The sequence below is a fragment of the Vipera ursinii genome (genome assembly GCF_947247035.1).
Source record: "Vipera ursinii genome assembly, chromosome: 6".
NCBI classification, from domain to species: domain Eukaryota; kingdom Metazoa; phylum Chordata; class Lepidosauria; order Squamata; family Viperidae; genus Vipera; species Vipera ursinii.
The window spans coordinates 63,967,041-63,986,924 of NC_139515.1; the positions used below are offsets into that span (position 1 = coordinate 63,967,041).

A 19,884-nucleotide genomic window follows, 5' to 3' on the forward strand; every position below is an offset into this window, starting at 1 on the left:
GCATAAGAAATTCATGGCCTCTACAGACATTGCCAAATTACAATTCTCGTAAGTCCCAACAATTTAGCCACTGCGAAAGAATATTGGAAGATACAATTTAGCATTTGGGAGAAGAGTGTCATCAATTCTTACTCCTGGCATACATTAGTGCCTGTGCATCAGATTCAAGGTAGGAGCATGCAAAAACTGGCACCATCAAGAATCTGGTGGCCCTAAAACTATCAGTATAATACAGCTATCACTATAGAAAATGACACCCAAAGGACACAAAAAGGGTGGTTTTCTCTAAGAGCCTTGGTGGAGCAGTGGGCTAATGCCTCCTTAAGTAACACCAGCTGCCTGCAATTAGTGCATCCCACCAGGCTCAAGGTTGACTCAGCCTTCCATCCTTCCGAGGTAGGTAAAATGAGGACCCAGATTGTTGGGGGCAATTAAGCTGACTTTGTAATAATGCCGCTTGGGGTGTGTGTGTGTGAAAGCCCTAATAAGCAGGCATATACATAGAATGAAGGCTACTGCTAAGCTTGTAAGCCGCCCTGAGTCTTCGGAGAAGGGCGGGATATAAATGGAATTAAAAAATAAAATAAAATAAATAAAAGTAAAAAACAACAAAAGTCATATATAGTAAAGTCATATATACAGTAAATTTATGCAAGCATCTTTACAGAAACACTGTACTAATATGACAAGCACTGATGATGTTATCCAGTTATCCCCTCATTTTGACCCTATGCTACAACTATTCTCCTTTATTAGAAAGATTGTAGTCAGAAATGCCAGTGCTCCACCCCTCCCTGCACACACACACACACACACACACACACACACACACACTATAATACTAAAAAGATTTTAGCCATCTGGCAAACTTTCTGAGAATAATTTTCAGGTACAAAGCAGGAGGATATAATTATGACTTCCCTGAGTGATCTCTAAACAATCAACATTTTGCAAATGGCACATCATACTTTACTTTTTGTTCTTTCTATTTAGACTGGATACAGCTTCCCTTTGCAAGCCCCACTGGCTTCTGCTATTTGAACATTATATTTCAGACTATACTTTTGATCTCTTTATCTTTTATCCTTCATCTGTGTTCTTTTCTGGAGTATGGCCCTTTTGTTCCAAGAAAGATCAGCAGGAATAAAGTATTACATTTCCTCAAGCCCTTACTTTTGTAATTTTCTTCCTGCTGAAAATTGGTCTGATACTCTTTGTCCTTGTTTAAATGACTTTGTAAGATCTATGTTTTCCTCAGATTTCCTTGGACTGGTTTTTACCCTCTTTTTATTGTTAAGCACATTTATTTAAATTTCTTGCTCTTTCCATTTCCACTTTTTCTTTGTGATTAATGCAGTCTTTAAAGCTTTTGTTTTCTCCTGATTTTACAGTCCCTACAGACTCATAGAATAATAAAAATGAATTGTTATAATTATTATTATGGAGGAAGGAAGAGGAGGAGGAGGGGGAGGAGGAGAAATACCTGATGATTTTAACTAAAATATATATACAGGATCCAAAAGAATATGTTGGAAAATGTTTTAGAGTGAATACTAGGAACATTTATTCAGCTATGCATCATATTGAGTTCAGAGGCCTTATTCTGACTGTAGATGAGTACAGCTGCAGTTTTAGAACAGAGGACACTAGAGGGAAGGTAACACATTGCGCTAAATTCTGAATCAGACTGGAAACAATGAGAAAAGAGATGCTTTTCAGCCAGTGTGTAAAAGTTAAATTGCTGAGAACATTTAACAAGATCATAAGTAATTTCAGGAAAAAGAAATTTGAACAAAATCAAGCTGTCCTTAAAATAAAATCGAAAGGGACATTTGTAACTTATTTTAAAATATTACAATGGCTCATTAAAAATATATGTGAAAGAAGCAATCCCAAGAGGATGCTGCCTGAGTTAATATGGAGAACAAACTATAGAAGGGAAAATACATCTTATATCCAAGTTATAAAAGTTTTGATTAAACGAGAAGAAAAAGCATAAGATGTAGTAAAATAAATCTAGATTTCTGAAGCTGATCGGCTGCTATCCTGTAGCTGAATATTGTTTCAAGAGTGAACGTTTTGCACAACCTTGCTGGCATATATAACCATTCTGTATTTCCCTACAGCTCCTTCCATCTATATACCTTCCATTACTGGAAATAATCCATTAAGAAGGAGAAGCAGGCATGGGGCCAAGTATCTTGGATAGAGTTGGGGGAGTCAGGTGGAGGAGCCCATCCTCTAAAAGCCTGAATGGTGGGAAAATAAGCAAGGGATACATGTGGAAGGCAACCTCCTCTGATCTTTCAAAAAAAAAAGTGAGGTGGGATGACTGCACAATGCAAGTCTGGTCTGGAGCAGCAAGAAAGACCGGAATGCAAGTACCGCCTCCCACTGCCGCCTCCTGCCTTCCCCTCACCCCCCCCACCCCCCACCCCGCGGTACTTAATTTGCCATACAAAAAGGGTGAATGGAGGAGGTATAGCTTTGCATGCTGGGATGGAAAAAGCCTATCTCCTCTCTAGAACTAAGCCCTGAGAGAGATGGGATTTATTTTTACAGTGCGGGAGTCCGGAGTTCAATCACTGGGTGACCTTGGGCAAGTTCCTTCTGCTGCCTTGGAATCTGCCTTGCGGATGAATGCTGAGAGTAGGGCGAAAGGAAGAATTGGGCTCTCTTTTTGGCAAGGAACTTCCGGGGCTCGGAGGAAAGATAGGAGCGATCTTACAACTGCCGATGATGATGATGATGATGATGATGATGATGATGGTGGTGGTTGATGATGATGATGATGATGGTGGTGGTGGTGGTGGTGGTGGTGGTTGATGATGATGATGATGATGATGATGATGATGATGATGGTGGTGGTGGTGGTGGTTGATGATGATGATGATGATGGTGGTGGTGGTGGTGGTGGTGGTTGTTGTTGTTGATGATGATGATGATGATGAAGATGATGATAATAATAATAATAATAATAATAATGATAATAATAATAATAATAATGAATAATAATAATAATAATAATAATAATAATAATAATAATAATAATAATAATAATAATAATGGTTTTGGCATTGGCCCATTTTTCTGCTGCACTGCTCCCCCCTCCACACACACACACACACACACACACAGAGACACGTTTCTCCGTGCCCTAAACGGCTCTTTCCCCCAGACGAGACAAGTCTTGATTCTGATCTGGTCTTGGTCTCTTTGCAAAGTGGTGCGCCTGTCCGAGCGACCCGCAGAACTGTCCTCGGTGCGCGCCTCGCGGCACTTCTGTTGCTGCTGCTGCTGCTGTGCCGCTGCTGCTGGCAGTGGTGGTGGTGGTGGTGGCTGGCGCGGGTCCAGCCTTATCCCGGCGTGCCATCCCCGCCCAGCACTGCAGCTCTGGTCATATGAGCAAAACCCGAGGAGAAGGGCACTTCCAGCCCCCTCCCCCCTCCACCTGAAGTCTTCCCTTGCACTTTCTCTCCCACTCTTTCTCCCAACAGTTGCAAGGATGGCGATGGCTGACTTGTTCACCGGCGAGGAGATCAAGAAGATGTTGAGAGCCTTTGCGGGTGAGCCTTTCCACGGGGCGGGAGGGATGGGAGCGGGAAGGTCCGCGTCGCTGGAAAAAGTGGAGCTCAGGCGGGAGAGGGAACTGGAGGTGCGGGGAGAAGGGAGAGAAGGCTGGGCGCCCAAGCCTAGGCAGGCAGCCGGCAAGAGTCCGGGGACGAGTCCTGCGCCAAAAAACTTCCTTGAGTGTAAGGAAAGCTTGTCCAAGTGGCGACGCTGGGAGGCGACGGCTGCTGCTGCTGCTGCTGCTGTGCTGCGCTAGCGGAGACCGCACATTTTCTCAGCCCAAGCAAGAGCGTCCAAAGGAAGTTCGGGCTTTACCCTTCAGCCAGGGACACGCGAGATCTTTTGCACTGCGGCTCCCGCAAAGCCGGACTCTCTCTCTCTCTCTCTCTCTACGACCGGGGCATAGAAAAGTTGCCGTGCCACAAACCTGGAGAAAGCAAGGTTGCCACGTTTTTAGCAATATTCTCCTCTGTTTTCCCATCTTTCCAAGAGTTTCTAATTCTTGTCATTGACTTGGTTTATTTTTATTTGCTTTCCAAGAGACAGGTTGTTTTTTAAAGGGGGGGAAAAATCAATTACTTTCAATTACAAGTCACTTACAAGGGCAGAATGAAGACACGAATGGTCAAATTTCCTTGCAACTTCCCACAATTAATCACATAGTGATTGATTCATTTTTGTTGCTAGATGGGGATTCTGGACACCATAGATGCCCCTTGTGACCATGAGCTCAAGGGGCAGAAAGGTCATGTTAAAACACAGGCCCAGGTTCAGCTTATTCTACTGGGGGACGGGGGGGGGTGGTGTTGTGGGTGGGTGGGTGGGTGAGGAAGGAATCCACAGTGGTCTGATGCAAGAATGACAAGCACCCACACATTGCCAGCTGCATCAAAAAGATTATTTCTCCAGTTGTTGATTAGCATGCAGACCAGATTTGCTGAATTTCCTTCTATCAAAGATCTCTTCTCCTGCCTTCTTTGATATCTGGCCACTCTAATCTTTCAATTTATCACTTTAATGGATATGTCTTCAATGTATGTGCTCCTTTGATATTGTATGTATTACTGAAGCATTCCTTGGTTTGCTTCTGTTCTATGGACTTTTAAGTCACACAATTCTCAGCAATGGCCATTGGCTATGCTGACTGGGAAATCCCATATAACTTGAGTGTGCCCAGACTGCAGATGGATGTACCACTTTCAAGTAATACCAATGGGCATGGCTCAACATAGAACTATCTGGTTGAGCATTATGAAGTCTGGTGCCCTCCAAAAATATTAGACTGCCTGGTCAACATTGTCTGTTTGGCATAGTCTTCTTTTCCTCCAAAACCCGGAGTAGCTTACCTGGAAGACAAATCTGGATTAGTTTACCTAGAAGTCCATTCAGGCAAGCCAGTGCTATTTCATCCAAGTGTCTTCAGGGCTCTTCTCTTCTGTGGGATTTTATTTTTCTCCTTATTATATTTATATCTTGCCTTTTTTTTCTTTTATACACTTCAAGGTATATACATAATGTTCCTTTTTCCTGTTTTCCCCACAACAACAATCCTATGAAGTGGGTTGGGTTGAGGGAGTGATTGATCCAAAGCCATCCACAAGACTAGAGCATTACAGTTTGGTCCAGCACATTAAGCACTGTCCCAAATCAGCTTTCTGGAATTGTCACTCTCTCAAACTATCTGATATCATATGGTTGAGAGACAAAGGAGCAGGTCTGAAACTTACAAAATCCACTTTATTTTTTGCAAAAACCCTACAATCTATGAATCAACCCCAAATAAAAGCATATCAGCTTCATGGCTAGACATATGCTTGCAATTAAAAAAATAATAATCCATGAATTTATTTTTAGTAACACAGATGAATTCACAGTTTAGTTATGGAATGGTTTTCTTCATCCCCTAAATTGGGGGAGAAGATCCTGTTCATTTTGAGAGGCAGAAATCTGATCATTCCACCAGATAAAGAGAAATGGGCTTCTATTGTGCAGTCATGGGCTAAACTCTGCTTCTCTATGTATATTTGCTTAATGCAAGTAACAGACTAAATTATGTCCTTTCCCCTTTTAGTTAAACACTGCAATTTTTGTGTGATTTTGCTGTGACCTTGGTAAATGCCCTGAATGAAACAATAGCGATCACACAAGGAAAGTGTGCCACAGAACAGATTCCTCTAGGAGTGGACTGATTTCCAACTCACATCTTCCTCCTCTTTCTGTTCATTGATTTCCTCTAAATTTACATGCAGTGCCAGAAAAAGAAATCTGCCCAAATGAAAGACATTGCCAATCAGAGCATTTCTTAAAGTCACTGTATCAGATTTCCCCGTTACCTCTCCTGGATGTATAAACCAAGGTGACAATTATCTCAATATTTAAATTGAGCCATTTAAACTCTAGAGGATTATCCTCAACATTATTATTGTTGTTATTGTGTGAGGTGTGTGCATGTGTGTGTGTGAGAGAGAGAGTCAGAGAGACAAGCTCATGTCATGGCTGTGATATAGTACAAAGCCTGTTTTATAGTCATCTCCTAAGTAATATCTCATCGCCTCCCTGCACACCCTGAGATAATTTATACAAAATATCCACTGGAGAAAAGCTTAAACAAATAGCTATTTGTCAACCCTCTTTAATTCTAGCCTTCCCTTCTGCTTAAGACGTAGACAGCAATTTTAAAATATGGAAATTAAGGAAGCAGTATTCTGCATTCTTGGTTGACAATGGGAAATTCTCCCAGGATTTGTTTTTCCTGCTACAGAATGATGGTTAAAATATCCATTGCCTTGTCTTCTCTTCTCTTAGGACTCATCATATACTGATCTAACAGGATATTCTTACTTTCTCATTTTCTTGAAACTACTACTTCTTTTCTTGTAGAACTCTGCCAATGCCCTGGACATCCAGTGGACCTCAGAAAAGTTCCTCTCTTGTTCTCTGGGCTATATAACCAGGCCACTGAACTGCTAGATCCTGTATCCACACACACACACACACCCCAAAAAAAACCTTAAATTCTTGTCTTGGCATTTAAAATACTTCTTTCTTTACAACCTGAAGTGTCTTGAATCTTTTGGGTGAAACTGTGTGAATATCATGCAGTCGTGAATATATTAATCTCCTGTATTACACTGAGTTTAGTCCTCATTTGCAAAAGTTCACACCTAGCTCTATTAGGGACATATCTGTAGACTGAAAGGGGGGTGGGAGAGAGAGACAGAGAGATGAGAGACAGAGAGAGAGAGAAGAAGAGAAGTGATTATCTTTCAGCTTCTTAGGCTGGTTCCTGATCAGGTCCTAAAATGTAGCTGAAGGCAAATAAGGTCACCTGGATGACTTTGGGTCAGTCAGACTCTTTTGGCATAGCCTACCTCTCAGAATTGTTGCAGTGAAGAAAATAAGAGACTAAAGCATTAATTGTGGTACCTTGGGTTTTATAAAATAAAGGTGGAATATAACTCTATTAATAATTATAGCAACGTTACTACATCTGGCTTTGGACTTAGTGGAAAAGCACTTGTGATAATTAATGGAAAAATAAGTAAACAAAAAAAAATAAAACAAAAAGGTGAAATGTTGGCTGTAAATACCATGGAGCAGGGATGCAAATGGTACAATTGTATAAATAATTTAGAATAACATATGCCTGGGCAATAGACAGTGGGTTCTTACAGTTCCCATTTTAACCCTACCTTAACCCTCTTTCTTCTTAAAAACTAAAGTTACAGTTGCATCCTTTTTGGTTTGATGTTCCCTACTGTGCTTTCCAAAATACCACAAAAATAGCCTTATTATCTCCATTATGGTTGTGCAGTGCTTCACAAATAATTTGGAGATGGTGCATGAGAATAGTATTCAATAGACAACAGCATTGTCTGTAATTCTTTAAAGCAACTACATCATTTCCTAGGCTCATTTTCCCAATTGGAGTTTCAATTGGCATGAGGATGTAACTGCAACCTAATAGTCTCTTTTGTTCATATAATGCTGGCCACATCTAATTTGCAGGGCAATCAATTTGCAGTCATCCCTTGGCAGTCCCAATTAAAAGCAGTTTTATTTCATATAAACTGACAGGGCCCTGCCATAATAAGGTAGGTACAATCCCTGCCTGTGTTCAAAACAATTAGATAAGAAGTCTTGCTTCTACAGATGTCACCAGTGTGTATTTATCTACACATATCTATATGGTCATCTATTCACTATCTAGTCCATGTTGCTTTCCAAGTGAATACTCACTATGTGCTATGTGAAGTACTAGGTATTCCTAAAAATTAAAAAAAGGAAGAAAAGCAAGGAACAAAATGAATTTGTGCAAAGCTGAAATGGTACCAGGCTAGAAAGCAGGAGATGGTGAGTTCAAGTCCCACCTTAGTCATGAAAGCCAGCTGGGAGACTTTGGGCCAATCACTTTCCCTCAACCACACCTACCTCACAGGGTTGTTTTTATGAGGAAACAGGAGGAGGAAGGTGTGTTGGACATGTTTGCTGCCTTGAACTATTTGTAATAGAAAAAAGATAGGAAACAAATGAACAATAGAATGAATGAATGAATGAATGAATGAATGAATGAATGAATACATACATATATACATACATACATACATACATACATACATACATGTGTTAGATTACACATAGCAGCATCAGTTTTGCTACTTACAGTCATCTAATGTTTGCATTCTTCCTGCCAGCAGATGACCTTGAGTTGGGGATGAATGGACTATCCATCCACAAATCATAAACTTTGTTGTTTCCATTGCCAATCCCTATCCTGCCTCCACTGCATCTGTTTCAAGTCACTGCCAAATGCTATTTGGCTATTTATGAGCATGCCAATAATTAAAGGCAAGGTTAATAGTTATTTGCTCTATCTTGCCTACTTCCTGCTTCAGCTGGTAGGAAAAGATACAGCAATCAGGGCACACTAAGAAGAATGGGATTGGTTGGCCTTCAAGACTTTGCGTAGGCTTGTCCATCCTAGCTTTTCTACCACCTTTGCACAAGCTGGGCATCTTTCAGAGAGGGAGGGAGGGAGGGAAGGAAGGAAGGAAGGAAGGAAGGAAGGAAGGAAGGAAGGAAGGAAGGAAGGAAGGAAGAAGAAAGCAAGCAAGAAAGAAAGAAAGAAAGAAAGAAAGAAAGAAAGAAAGAAAGAAAGAAAGAAAGAAAGAAAGAAAGAGAAACAGCCTTAGAAAAGGGAGGTAGCGCAAAAGCAGAGAGAGAATGCTGGATAGTGACCACAGGGAAGCAGATTATCCAGAATGCTAGATAGTGACCACAGGATTCTCTGCACTTCCCAGTACTCCCCAAATATACTTATGATCATTTATGACAGTCAGATAGGGCTTTCTAGATTTTACCTACCTTAAAACTGTGGCGAGGACAATGTCATCTTAAAGGGACACACCTAATGACAACTTTAGTGCTTTTCACCCATAGCCTGGAAATGAGGTAAAGGCAACACAGTGAAACAAAGCAGAACAAGTGTGTTGTCAGGGCAATATTGTACTGTGCTAAGTTGCAGCTGAGCACAAAGGCTGCAAGAGTGGACTTTTGTCACATTAACCATTCCAATGAATATGAATTCCACTTACACGGTCCCTCCTGTAGGTACAAACTAAGTAGATGTTTGAAGTTTTTGTTGTTGTTAGTTGCGAAGTCATGTCCGACCCATCGCGACCCTATGGACAACGTTCCTCCAGGCCTTCCTGTCCTCTACCATCTTCTGGAGTCCATTTAAGCTCACGCCTACTGCTTCAGTGACTCCATCCAGCCACCTCATTCTCTGTCGTCCCTTTCTTCTAGTGCCCTCAATCTTTCCCAGCATTAGGCTCTTCTCCAGTGAGTCCTTCCTTCTCATTAGGTGGCCAAAGTATTTGAGTTTTAGCTTCAGGATCTGGCCTTCTAAAGAGCAGTCAGGGTTGATCTCCTCTAGGACTGACCGGTTTGTTCGCCTTGCAGTCCAAGGGACTCGCAGGAGTCTTCTCCAGCACCATAGTTCAAAGGCCTTAATTCTTTGGCGCTCAGCCTTTCTTATGGTCCAGCTTTCACTGCCATACATTGCAACTGGGAAGACCATAGCCTTGACTATACGCACTTTTGTTGACAGGGTGACGTCTCTGCTTTTTAGTGTGCTGTCTAGATTTGCCATGGCTCTCCTCCCAAGGAGCAAGCATCTTTTAATTTCTTGGCTACAGTCCCCATCTGCAGTGATCTTGGAGCCCAGGAAAATAAAATCTGTCACTACCTCCATTTCTTCCCCATGTATTTGCCAGGAATTGAGAGGGCCAGATGCCATGATCTTGGTTTTCTTAATGTTTAGTTTCAACCCAAGTTTTGCACTCTCCTTCTTCACTCGCAACAAGAGGCTCTTCAGTTCCTCTTCACTTTCTGCCATTAGAGTGGTATCATCTGCATATCTTAGGTTGTTGATGTTTCTTCCGGCTATCTTAATTCCAACTTTTGATTCATCTAGCCCTGCCTTTCTCATGATGTGCTCTGCATATAAGTTAAATAGGCAAGGCGACAGTATACATCCTTGCCGGACTCCTTTCCCAATTTTGAACCAATCAGTGGTTCCATTCTCACTGTTGCTTCTTGGCCCGCATATAGGTTTCTCAAGAGACAAATAAGATGGTCTGGTATGCCCATCTCTTTAAGGACTTGCCACAGTTTGTTATGATCCACACAATCAAAGGCTTTAGCATAGTCAATGAAGCAGAAGTAGATGTTTTTCTGGAACTCTCTAGCTTTCTCCATGATCCAGCGTATGTTAGCAATTTGATCTCTAGTTCCTCTGCCTCTTCGAAATCCTGCCTGTACTTCTGGTAGTTCTCGATCCACATACTGCTGGAGTCCAGCTTGCAGGATTTTAAGCATAACTTTACTAGCATGAGAAATGAGTGCAATGGTGCGATAATTTGAACATTCTTTGGCATTGCCTTTCTTTGGAATTGGAATGTAAACTGATCTTTTCCAATCCTGTGGCCACTGTTGAGTTTTCCAAATTTGCTGGCAAATTGAGTGTAGCACTTTTACTGCATCGTCTTTTAAGATTTTGAATAGCTCAGCTGGAATACTGTCACCTCCACTAGCTTTGTTGTTGCTCAGCTTTTCTAAGGCCCACTTCACTTCACATTCTAATGTTTGAAGTAGCCGTTACATTTGTAGATTTTATGCTCTGCTGTAATATCTTTACAATACTAACAAAGTCATCTCAGCCGTCACTTCCTTCTCTTTTCACTTGAATACATGTTTCACCACAGGATTGCTATTGCTCAGCAGTGGAAGAAATAGATCAGAGATGCAAGAAATTTCTTGTTCGCTGTACATGAACTACATGATCACTGTATAGGAATACCAGATACCACAGTTCTGTTCTCAGTTAAGACATTATTTACATAAATCTCATTTATATAAATCTCTCTAAGATTTACATAAATTTCATTCACCAATTAGTGTTTCTCTCTCTGAGTCTCCTAACAAGTCCATGCCTGGATCCCATTTTCAAACACTATAATCACAGAATGGGACAACTCACCATGGCCAACTTGCAGTGGAACAAGAGTTACACTAATATCAAAAAATGGTGGAATACAATCATTAAAGAAAGGATGCCAAATGAAATGTGAAGGACAAAAATTAAAATAATGTTTATATACGTGCATACAGATTGGCTTTCTGCAATCTGTATGAGAAGTTCCAGTCCCAATGTATCTGGAAGGTACCAGAGTAAGTAACGCCGAAATAGATACTAACATTTGGTCATTTCTGATTACAATATTATTTACATTTGGTGGATGAACTATCTCCACTGAATATTTTATTTACGATTATTGGTTGAGGCTGTGATGGCACTCATTAACATAGTTAAATCACCTGACATTGCTTTCCCCCCAAAATGAACAAATGTGTATCAATTAATTGCTCTTATACTGTGAAAATGAATGGACCATGTCTTCTACAAAAGGAGAAAAAATGCTCATGCAAGCCAAATTCTGTTCATCTTCCTGCAGCTACCAATTCTTTTGACTACAAGAAATTCTTTGAGGTGTTGGGATTGAAGAATAAAAGCCTCCAAGAACTGAAAATGTTTTTTAGCATTCTGGATACAGATAAAAATGGCTATCTTGAACCCGGTGAAATACAGTAAGCAAAGATTAATATTCCTTTCATAACATGTACCACATGAAATGCGCTATATGCTAGTAATGTGGAATACAGGTTGATATTTTTGACATTGGCTACTAGCAGAAAAATGCAGGCATAGTTGATAAACTTCCATAATTCTAGCCATATGGAAAGTATACCTGTCTATACTACTCTCTGTCACTAATAAATCATTAAAGAAATAAAATCAGAATGGAATCTGAATCTAAAATTCTGAATTGAATTAAAATGTTGTTCCTAATACAAACTCCAGCTAACTTTCAGAGCAGGGCAGGGCAGGGCAGGGGAGAGGAGAGGAGGGAAGGGAAAAACAGTAATGTTACATTAAAGATTACAACCTATGTTATACATATTGAGCAAATCATGGAACTGTCCAAGCCCATCACCATCCCGAACTGCTAAAGGAGAGGGAGGTATGTCATTTTGAGGAGCTCTTACAGTTAAGCTGATGTAGAATGAATTCTGCCGGTGATCATGATTTTCTATTTTTTAAACTAATTATAGACAGTTTACATGTTTTACATTGTTTGCATACTGGTTTTTAATTTGTTTTTTTTACCTGTTATGAACCACCGAGAGTTACTTAGATAAGATGGGCAGACATAAAATCAAATAAATCAAAATAACAATTTTCCCTCTAGCCCATCAAACAGGTAAAATCTATTATTTATTTGTGTTGACTTTGAAACATTTCTCATGATGTTCAACTAAAATCTATTCTCCTGAAACTTAACTCCATTAAATCTATTCTGGTTTTATGTCCATTAAGAGTCCATCTATCCTTTTCTGTGGAAAAATTCCGTAGGGCAGTTTCAGCCAATTATAGCTTGAATTACAGATATGGTGAATGGCTTGAACTAACCACTATAGCATCTGAAATTGTGCTTTTTCTAGTTGCATTCTCTTTCTTGTTAAATACCTAACATGTGACAATATCCTTTCCTAGGCAAATTTAAGGTTATTCATTCAAGGTTTTTTCCCCCTATAACACAAACCTACATTAAAGAGAAACCACGTACCATAAATCTAGATAAGTTGGAGAGGAAGATGCTGAGGGTGATGGGTGGCTTCGCTGACTAGGAATTAATGGCATCCTGTTTCCCCTTAAGTAAGTGGATGGCTTAAACATGAGAATATTCCAGGAATATTCTTCAGTTCATGAATGTGGCAGAAGTATACCTTATCATCAAACCGCTTTGCATTCTGCCGTAATCCACTTGAACCAAAGGTGCTTTTTCCAAAGGCAAGTGGATGTTCTTGGTTTTTTTTCTTTTAAGATGTTTTGTTTCTTGGATAAGCTTCTTCAGTTCATGAAGAACTGAATGAATGAGAAGGAAACATTTTCAAAGAAAAAAAAACCCAAGAAAGTCCAGTTGCCTTTCAGAAAAGCATCTTTGGGATAACCATGACCTGGATGATTGGGAATCTCCATAGACATTTCACTTGAATATCAATTTTCCATGAAGATGACCTTCAGGATAATTTAGAAATTTCAGGTGGTCCAAATAAAGGAGGATGATCTTTATTGGGTGCTGACTTCTGCAAGCACAAGGATTTGTCTTATGACGTTCAGTTGCTGCCATTAATTCCAGGTTGGTCAATCATTAAAGTCCTCTGTACTTTAGGTCTCATACACTGAAGAACCTGTCTCATTCCTTATATGACCTCCCTCCTGAATAAGCTAAGATATACATAAATAATTTTTATTGGAAACTAGACTACACAAATAAGCTTTATTTTACAAATGAATTTGGTTTTTATAACTAAGCCTGAATTTAGAACAGACTACCTATACATGTCTACTAGATACATTACACAGAACACAGAAGCCTTCATTCTTAATTTAAAATCCTTTTCATTCTGTATGGATTTGCACAAAATTTAATTTCCATTACACATTTTAGTTCTGTTTCAATTTGTGTGGGTTTTTCTTTTGTTTCCTTCTGTTGTTCAGACATTCAGACGTTTCTTAAGATCTTAAGATTTAGATATTAGTTTTTATATTATCTCAGTTTTCTCCCCAAAACTATTTTTTACCATTTTTTGAAATAAAATAAAATTCTATATCTATATAACAAATACAAATATTTATAAAACCATTACCTCTGGAATCAGCTCTTCTGTTCGTTTTGTTTCCATTCACAGGTTCATGTTGCAAATGTTTTCCCCCAATAGCAGGCATCTCACTGACAAGGAAATCCAGGAATTCATGGGTGCTGGAGATAAAGATGAGGATGGCAAAATAGGTATTGATGGTAAGTGTGCTGACCTGGACATCTCAACTTTCATACCAGACGTTCAGAGTTAAAGAACCTGAACTAATAATTATGCATTGAGGACCCAGATTGTTGGGGGCAATAAGCTGACTTTGTAATAATGCCGCTTTGGGGGGGGCGAAAGCCCTAATAAGCAGGCATATACATAGAATGAAGGCTATTGCTAAGCACATTGGTTTGTGCTTAAATTGTAAGCCGCCCTGAGTCTTCGGAGAAGGCCGGAATATAAATGGGATTAAAATAAATAAAATAAAATAAAAATTCAAAGACAGTGATAAAATCATAAGATTAGAAGGGGCAGTTCAGGCTATTGAGCTGCTCAGTCCAGAAATCTAAATTATAGTATTCCCCCAAATACTATAGTTTAGATTTCAGAGTATTTGAACACGTGCAGTGAAAGGGTTTGACCCCTCTGTCTCATGAAATGGTTCTACTATCAGGCTGCTTCTGTGTCATAGATATGTATATGTTCAGCTTATCAATTACCTTAGTCAACAAAGTGCTGCTCTAATCCCATTTTCTCAAGACTAAATATGAGGCCTGCAAGAGACAGGCCAGGTTGGTTTGTGATGGACCGCTTTGTACCAGAGGCAATGCAATTCCCTTTGAAGTAACATAATTTCTTTCAAAGAGATGCTTCATGTCAGCTCACAAATCTTCCCAACCTGATGCTCTCCAGAAATGTTAGGATTACAATTCCCAAAATTCCTAATCAGCAACAGTAGCCACAGATGGCTGAGAATTATAATATCTAGGAACATAAGAAGCTGCTTTGTAAGTTTCATCCTTGATCTATCTAGCCTAATATAGTAAAGACTAACTTAGTGTTGCTAGATGGATTGATGTTTTCCCAATTCTGTCTGGACAGTGTAGAAAGTGAATATGAGACAACCTTCTGCTCAGGAAATACATGATCTATCACTTACCCCTTGATTACTGTGAGCCAGGGAGAACACTTATAAAAAATAACCAACAAAGTTGGTTGCTTCTGTCACAGCTATCTCTTCTGTTTACTGACCATTTGTTTCCTTCTCATTTTTATCATTCTTCCAGAATTTATTATCCTGGTGAATCAATCATAAAGGTTTGGATTCATCTGAATCCTCATCTATCATTTTCCACCTGATTCCACTTGTTTGTATGGGCCTCTTTTGTTCTTCACCTGTTCATGTATCTTGTTCAAACTTCAACTTTCTGCTGCAGTCCTGTAACACTGTAATTGTGCTGGAAATGCTCTTAAAATAATAAAGGTCACATCAATCTGGACTCTGTTCTCGCTGCTTCTCTTATGTTATTTTGGCATGAAGGGGAAGGGACACAGAGGATTGGGAAGGTATTATTTCAATAAAAAATATTCCAAGTGTGCCTAATTTAATCTCATCGTGTCTTGTTATTGCTTTCTGGCAAGACTGATTTCTTTCTCCAGACACTTTCCTGCACATGCACACATGCACATGTTCATAGGAAATCTACAGTGATGGCAGTTACAAAACTTCATTTGACAGCCCAATCCTTTAAATGAAATCATACAATACTTTACAATATTTCTTACCTGCCTCAGATTTTGCTTATTTAAAAAAATGTTAGGTGACTATTTCCCTATTCATATATTCAGGAAATTATGCATGTTGGAAGATACCTTATGCACAGCCTTTGCAACTCTCTACATGGGGCTGCCCTTGAGGACCACTCGGAGGCTTCAACTGGTGCAGAATGCGGCCACGCGAGTTGTGATGGGGGTTTCCCGATACTCCCATGTAACACCTCTACTCCGCGAGCTGCATTGGCTTCCGATTCAAGGTGCTGGTGATGACCTATAAAGCCCTAAATGGCTTGGGTCCGGGATATTTGAGGGAACACCTGCTGCCAGCATCAAGTTCCCTTCGTCCAGTGCGCTCCCACAGGGAGGGTCTTCTCAGAGTGCCGCTGGTAAAACACTGCCGGCGGATAACACCCAGGGGATGGGCCTTCTCAGTGGGTGCGCGTGCCCTCTGGAACCAGCTGCCCGTGGAGCTTAGGACTGCCCCTGACCTTCGTTCATTCCGCCGGGACCTGAAGACCTGGCTCTTTGAGCTCTCCGGCCCAGGCTGAGAATTTTTAACTGGGGTTTTTATTTTAAGGGATAATTTAATCTTTTTAAATTGTTTTTTAACTTTTGTATTTTGTATTGCTGATTTTAAATTCCCTGTAAACCGCCCTGAGTCCTTTGGGAAAGGGCGGTATATAAATCTAATAAAATTAAAATTAAAATTATTTCAACTGGAGGCAGAGAATAGCCAATCAGTTCTAGAACGGATAATAGCACATGTCTACCAGCAGTGCCAGTAAGTAGCCTGTATGGGAAACAAAATGATTCATACTACTTCCCAAAAATTCAGATGAACAGAAAAGAAATTCTTTTATTGAGATTTCTGTGCAACTAATACCATTCCTGCCTTGGGGGAAAAATGCTGCAGTTTATTTTTCCAAGGCAACAGAATTTTATTCTAGATCTTATCCATTGTAAGGGACGTTTTCATGTACAAACAACCATTTCTCTTCCTTCTGAATCTTGGCTATTCTTTCAGCAAATTTATGACACGGTGAACTATTGTCAAAAACTGAGAAGTGCTTGTTATTTTCTCTAGTTATTTCTGCTCACCGTTGCTTGTGTCCTGGTCACCTCCTGAGTGGACTACTGAAATGCACTCTATATGGGGCTGCCCTTGAAGAATATTTGGAAGTATTTGGAAGCTTCAAAATGTGGTACAAAGTGTGACACTGCAAGTAGTTACGTGTGCCTCCAGAAAGGCACGTTATGAGACCTGCTATGGTTGTTAGTTTGCTTCCAGGTACAATTAAAGATACTGATTCTGACCTTTAAAGCACTACATGGCATGGGATCAGAGAATGTGAGGGATTGACTCTTCCCTATTACATCTACCTGTTCCATCAGCCAGGTAGGAAGGGCATGTTATGGGTCCTCTCTGCTAAGGAAGTGTTACCCAGGAAGTGAGACTTTTCTGCCTTTTCTGCTGTAGTACTCACCCTGTGAAATATCTTACCCTGACATGAGATTGGGCTCCCCCCAACAGATCTCCTAGAAGACCCTTGGTTTTATCATCAGGTCCAATGTTCCCTTGAGAACAGGAAGCTGGCAAGATCTTTGTATATGAGTTTTTAAAACTCTCCTGTGGCCTTATTATATGCATCTTTTATTATTTTTAATGTATTTTTATTGCTTTTTATTGTATGCTGCCCAAAGTCAGAGTCGTGAGATGGGTGGATTCTTAAAAGTAATAAATAAACAAAGCAAGGAAGGAAGCAAGAAATCTCTTTCCAACCCTCACTCAGAAATGAGTGAATAGATACCTATCAAAGTTGTATTCACCCAGACAGTGTAACAGGCGATCCATTTTTAAGCCTTGCAAGGAAGAGGACATGAATCTAGCAACTTTGGTCCTTGTCAAAACAGCTTCCTTCCTCTGGATGGATTGTACTCTTTGTACAATGAAGTCCTGCTTCCTAGGTAGTGCAGCCTGCTTGCAGTCCTGTATAACTTTAGTTCTTCCCTTCTACTTTTGCTCCAGGCAGCTTGCATATATCTGAATAAAAAAGAATGGAGCTGAGGTTGTGTAACAGCATGGTTATCCAACCTTGCCTGGGATGCATTGAATGAAGTCTTGGGTGTCTTGGGTCACATATAAAATATATAATAAAGTTAATGTATATAATATGAGAGCCTTGGTGGAGCAGTGGGCTAATGCCTCCTTAAGTAACACCAGCTGCCTGCAATTAGTGCAGGTTCGCATCCCACCAGGCTCAAGGTTGACTCAGCCTTCCATCCTTCCGAGGTAGGTAAAATGAGGACCCAGATTGTTGGGGGCAATTAAGCTGACTTTGTAATAATGCCGCTTGGGAGGGGTGTGAAAGCCCTAATAAGCAGGCATATACATAGAATGAAGGCTACTGCTAAGCTTGTAAGCCGCCCTGAGTCTTCGGAGAAGGGCGGGATATAAATGGAATTTTTTAAAAAAATATAGTTTTTTTATTTATTTTATTTATTTTTATTACATTTATAGTTAATGAATATACTATACTTAATGTATATAATTAACACATTTTCTTATTTTTTATATTTTATTGTCTTGTAGGGCCACATTACGAACTGTGCAGGGCCACTTTAGAGCCCACAGGCTGCAAGTTGGATACACCTGTATTAGAATATGGAATAAGGCAGGGTTGAAATGTAGCAAGTTATGGATGCTACGGATACCATCAAGGGTTGGCAAAACTGTCTGTATCTGCCAGCTGTCGTACCTACCATGTGTTTGTTATTAGATCTAGGGCCTTCAACTCAATGAAAACAGGAGTCTACAACTACTTGGCTCCTTCTACTTGGATTATGGCAGAGCTTCTCCACTGTGGCTTCTGATCCACTCATAGCCTTTACTAACTGGATTCTTCAAGAGGTTGCTGGAAGTACCAAGAAACGGTGATTTAAAAATAAAAAAATTTTTCCCAAATTTGCACAAACTTTACCTGCCACACAAAGCTGGCAAGCACTTGTAGTGGTGGGAATTTTACATGCCATGATTCAGCTGCCAATCTGTCACTTTTCCATTGCTGTAAACATTGTAAAACATAGATTGTCTAGGTTAGAAAGTAATTATATTGTGACATTTTCATATTCCACTAGAGGAGAATATATGTAGATCAAGGTTGAACTGTGGAAACCCTGGTGCTCTCTGGGCTTGGTTGTTTGCTTGCAGACATTTCATTACCCAATTAGATAACATCTAATGATTGGCAATACTGCTTAGATTACTTATTAGGGTAATGAAACATTTACAAGCAAATAACCAAGCTCAGAGAGCACCAATGGTTCCAGAGTTTTCGTATTTTCTGCAATTTGTATGCAGAGGTCCCCTGAGAGTTGAACATTATTTCAAGGTTTTTTCTATGGCAAAAAATATATATGAAAAAAGCTGTTCTAGGGGGCTATGTGCAAAACCAAGGAGCTATCAGATTGCTGGACAACCAGGTGGACTTGGTGCAGGCTTCTGCAAATGTCTGAACAGTAATTCCAGGGAAACCTTATGTATTATATTAAAGGTGGGGAGGAAATGAAGTAATTTATCTTGATCTGATTTTTTTTATATATCTCAAAAATTGGCATTTTAACAGGGGTATGTAGATTTTTTTATATCCACTGTAATTCTTCTCTACAATAGTTCTAGAAATTCAGATTATTATTGAGGTTCTTCTATCACAAGACACAGGACAAAAATCAAGCTATAGGTAACTGAGAATGTGGCCATAGAGAAGAGCTGATCACTGCAAATTTTGCAGAACAAATTAAGATGAATGGAGTGGATAGGGATAGCTGAAAAAATTAAATTAAGACAAACTTCATGCTTTTTCAGATTTAATTATTGTATTTACATGTAAAATATATTTATCAAAAAATGGATGATGTAAATATTAAAATTAATGTCATCTACCACTACAATATTCTTTTTTAATGCTTTCTGCTGCCTCAGTTTAGAGAAATACTATACATATTAGCATGTATTTTACTGAATACTGTAGTTCAGTTTCCATTAATTTTCAGCAGTTAGTGAGATTTTATTTTTCATTTCAGTTCTCTTCTATGAAATTCTGGGACAGGATGGGAAAGTATTAAGAAATAAATTCTGGATTCTATGGCACAAAGTACAATACATAGTACAAGGGCCATAATATATCCTCCAGTTTAAAATAATGGCTAAGGGCTATCATGTCCCAAAAGACATGTAGAATTCCATTAGATTGTCTGCCAAGAAGTAATTGCATTGCCCAGACAATTCATTTATCTGCCATCATATCTATGATGCGATATATGCACAAT

General features: G+C 39.6%; 2 protein-coding genes across 2 annotated transcripts in view; both read left to right on the forward strand.

Annotated features, from left to right (window-relative positions):
* Positions 1-19,884, forward strand: part of SSTR3 (somatostatin receptor 3) — a 364,665-nt gene that overhangs the window by 305,789 nt on the left and 38,992 nt on the right. The gene's annotated exons all lie outside the window — the stretch shown is intronic.
* PVALB (parvalbumin) lies at positions 3,503-15,097 on the forward strand (the record flags this gene model as incomplete). Its single annotated transcript, XM_083365968.1, has 4 exons — positions 3,503-3,566; positions 11,586-11,718; positions 13,885-13,994; positions 15,069-15,097. The coding sequence occupies exons 1-4, from the start codon at positions 3,506-3,508 to the stop codon at positions 15,095-15,097; spliced, it is 333 nt and encodes a 110-aa protein (XP_083222094.1). The 5' UTR covers positions 3,503-3,505.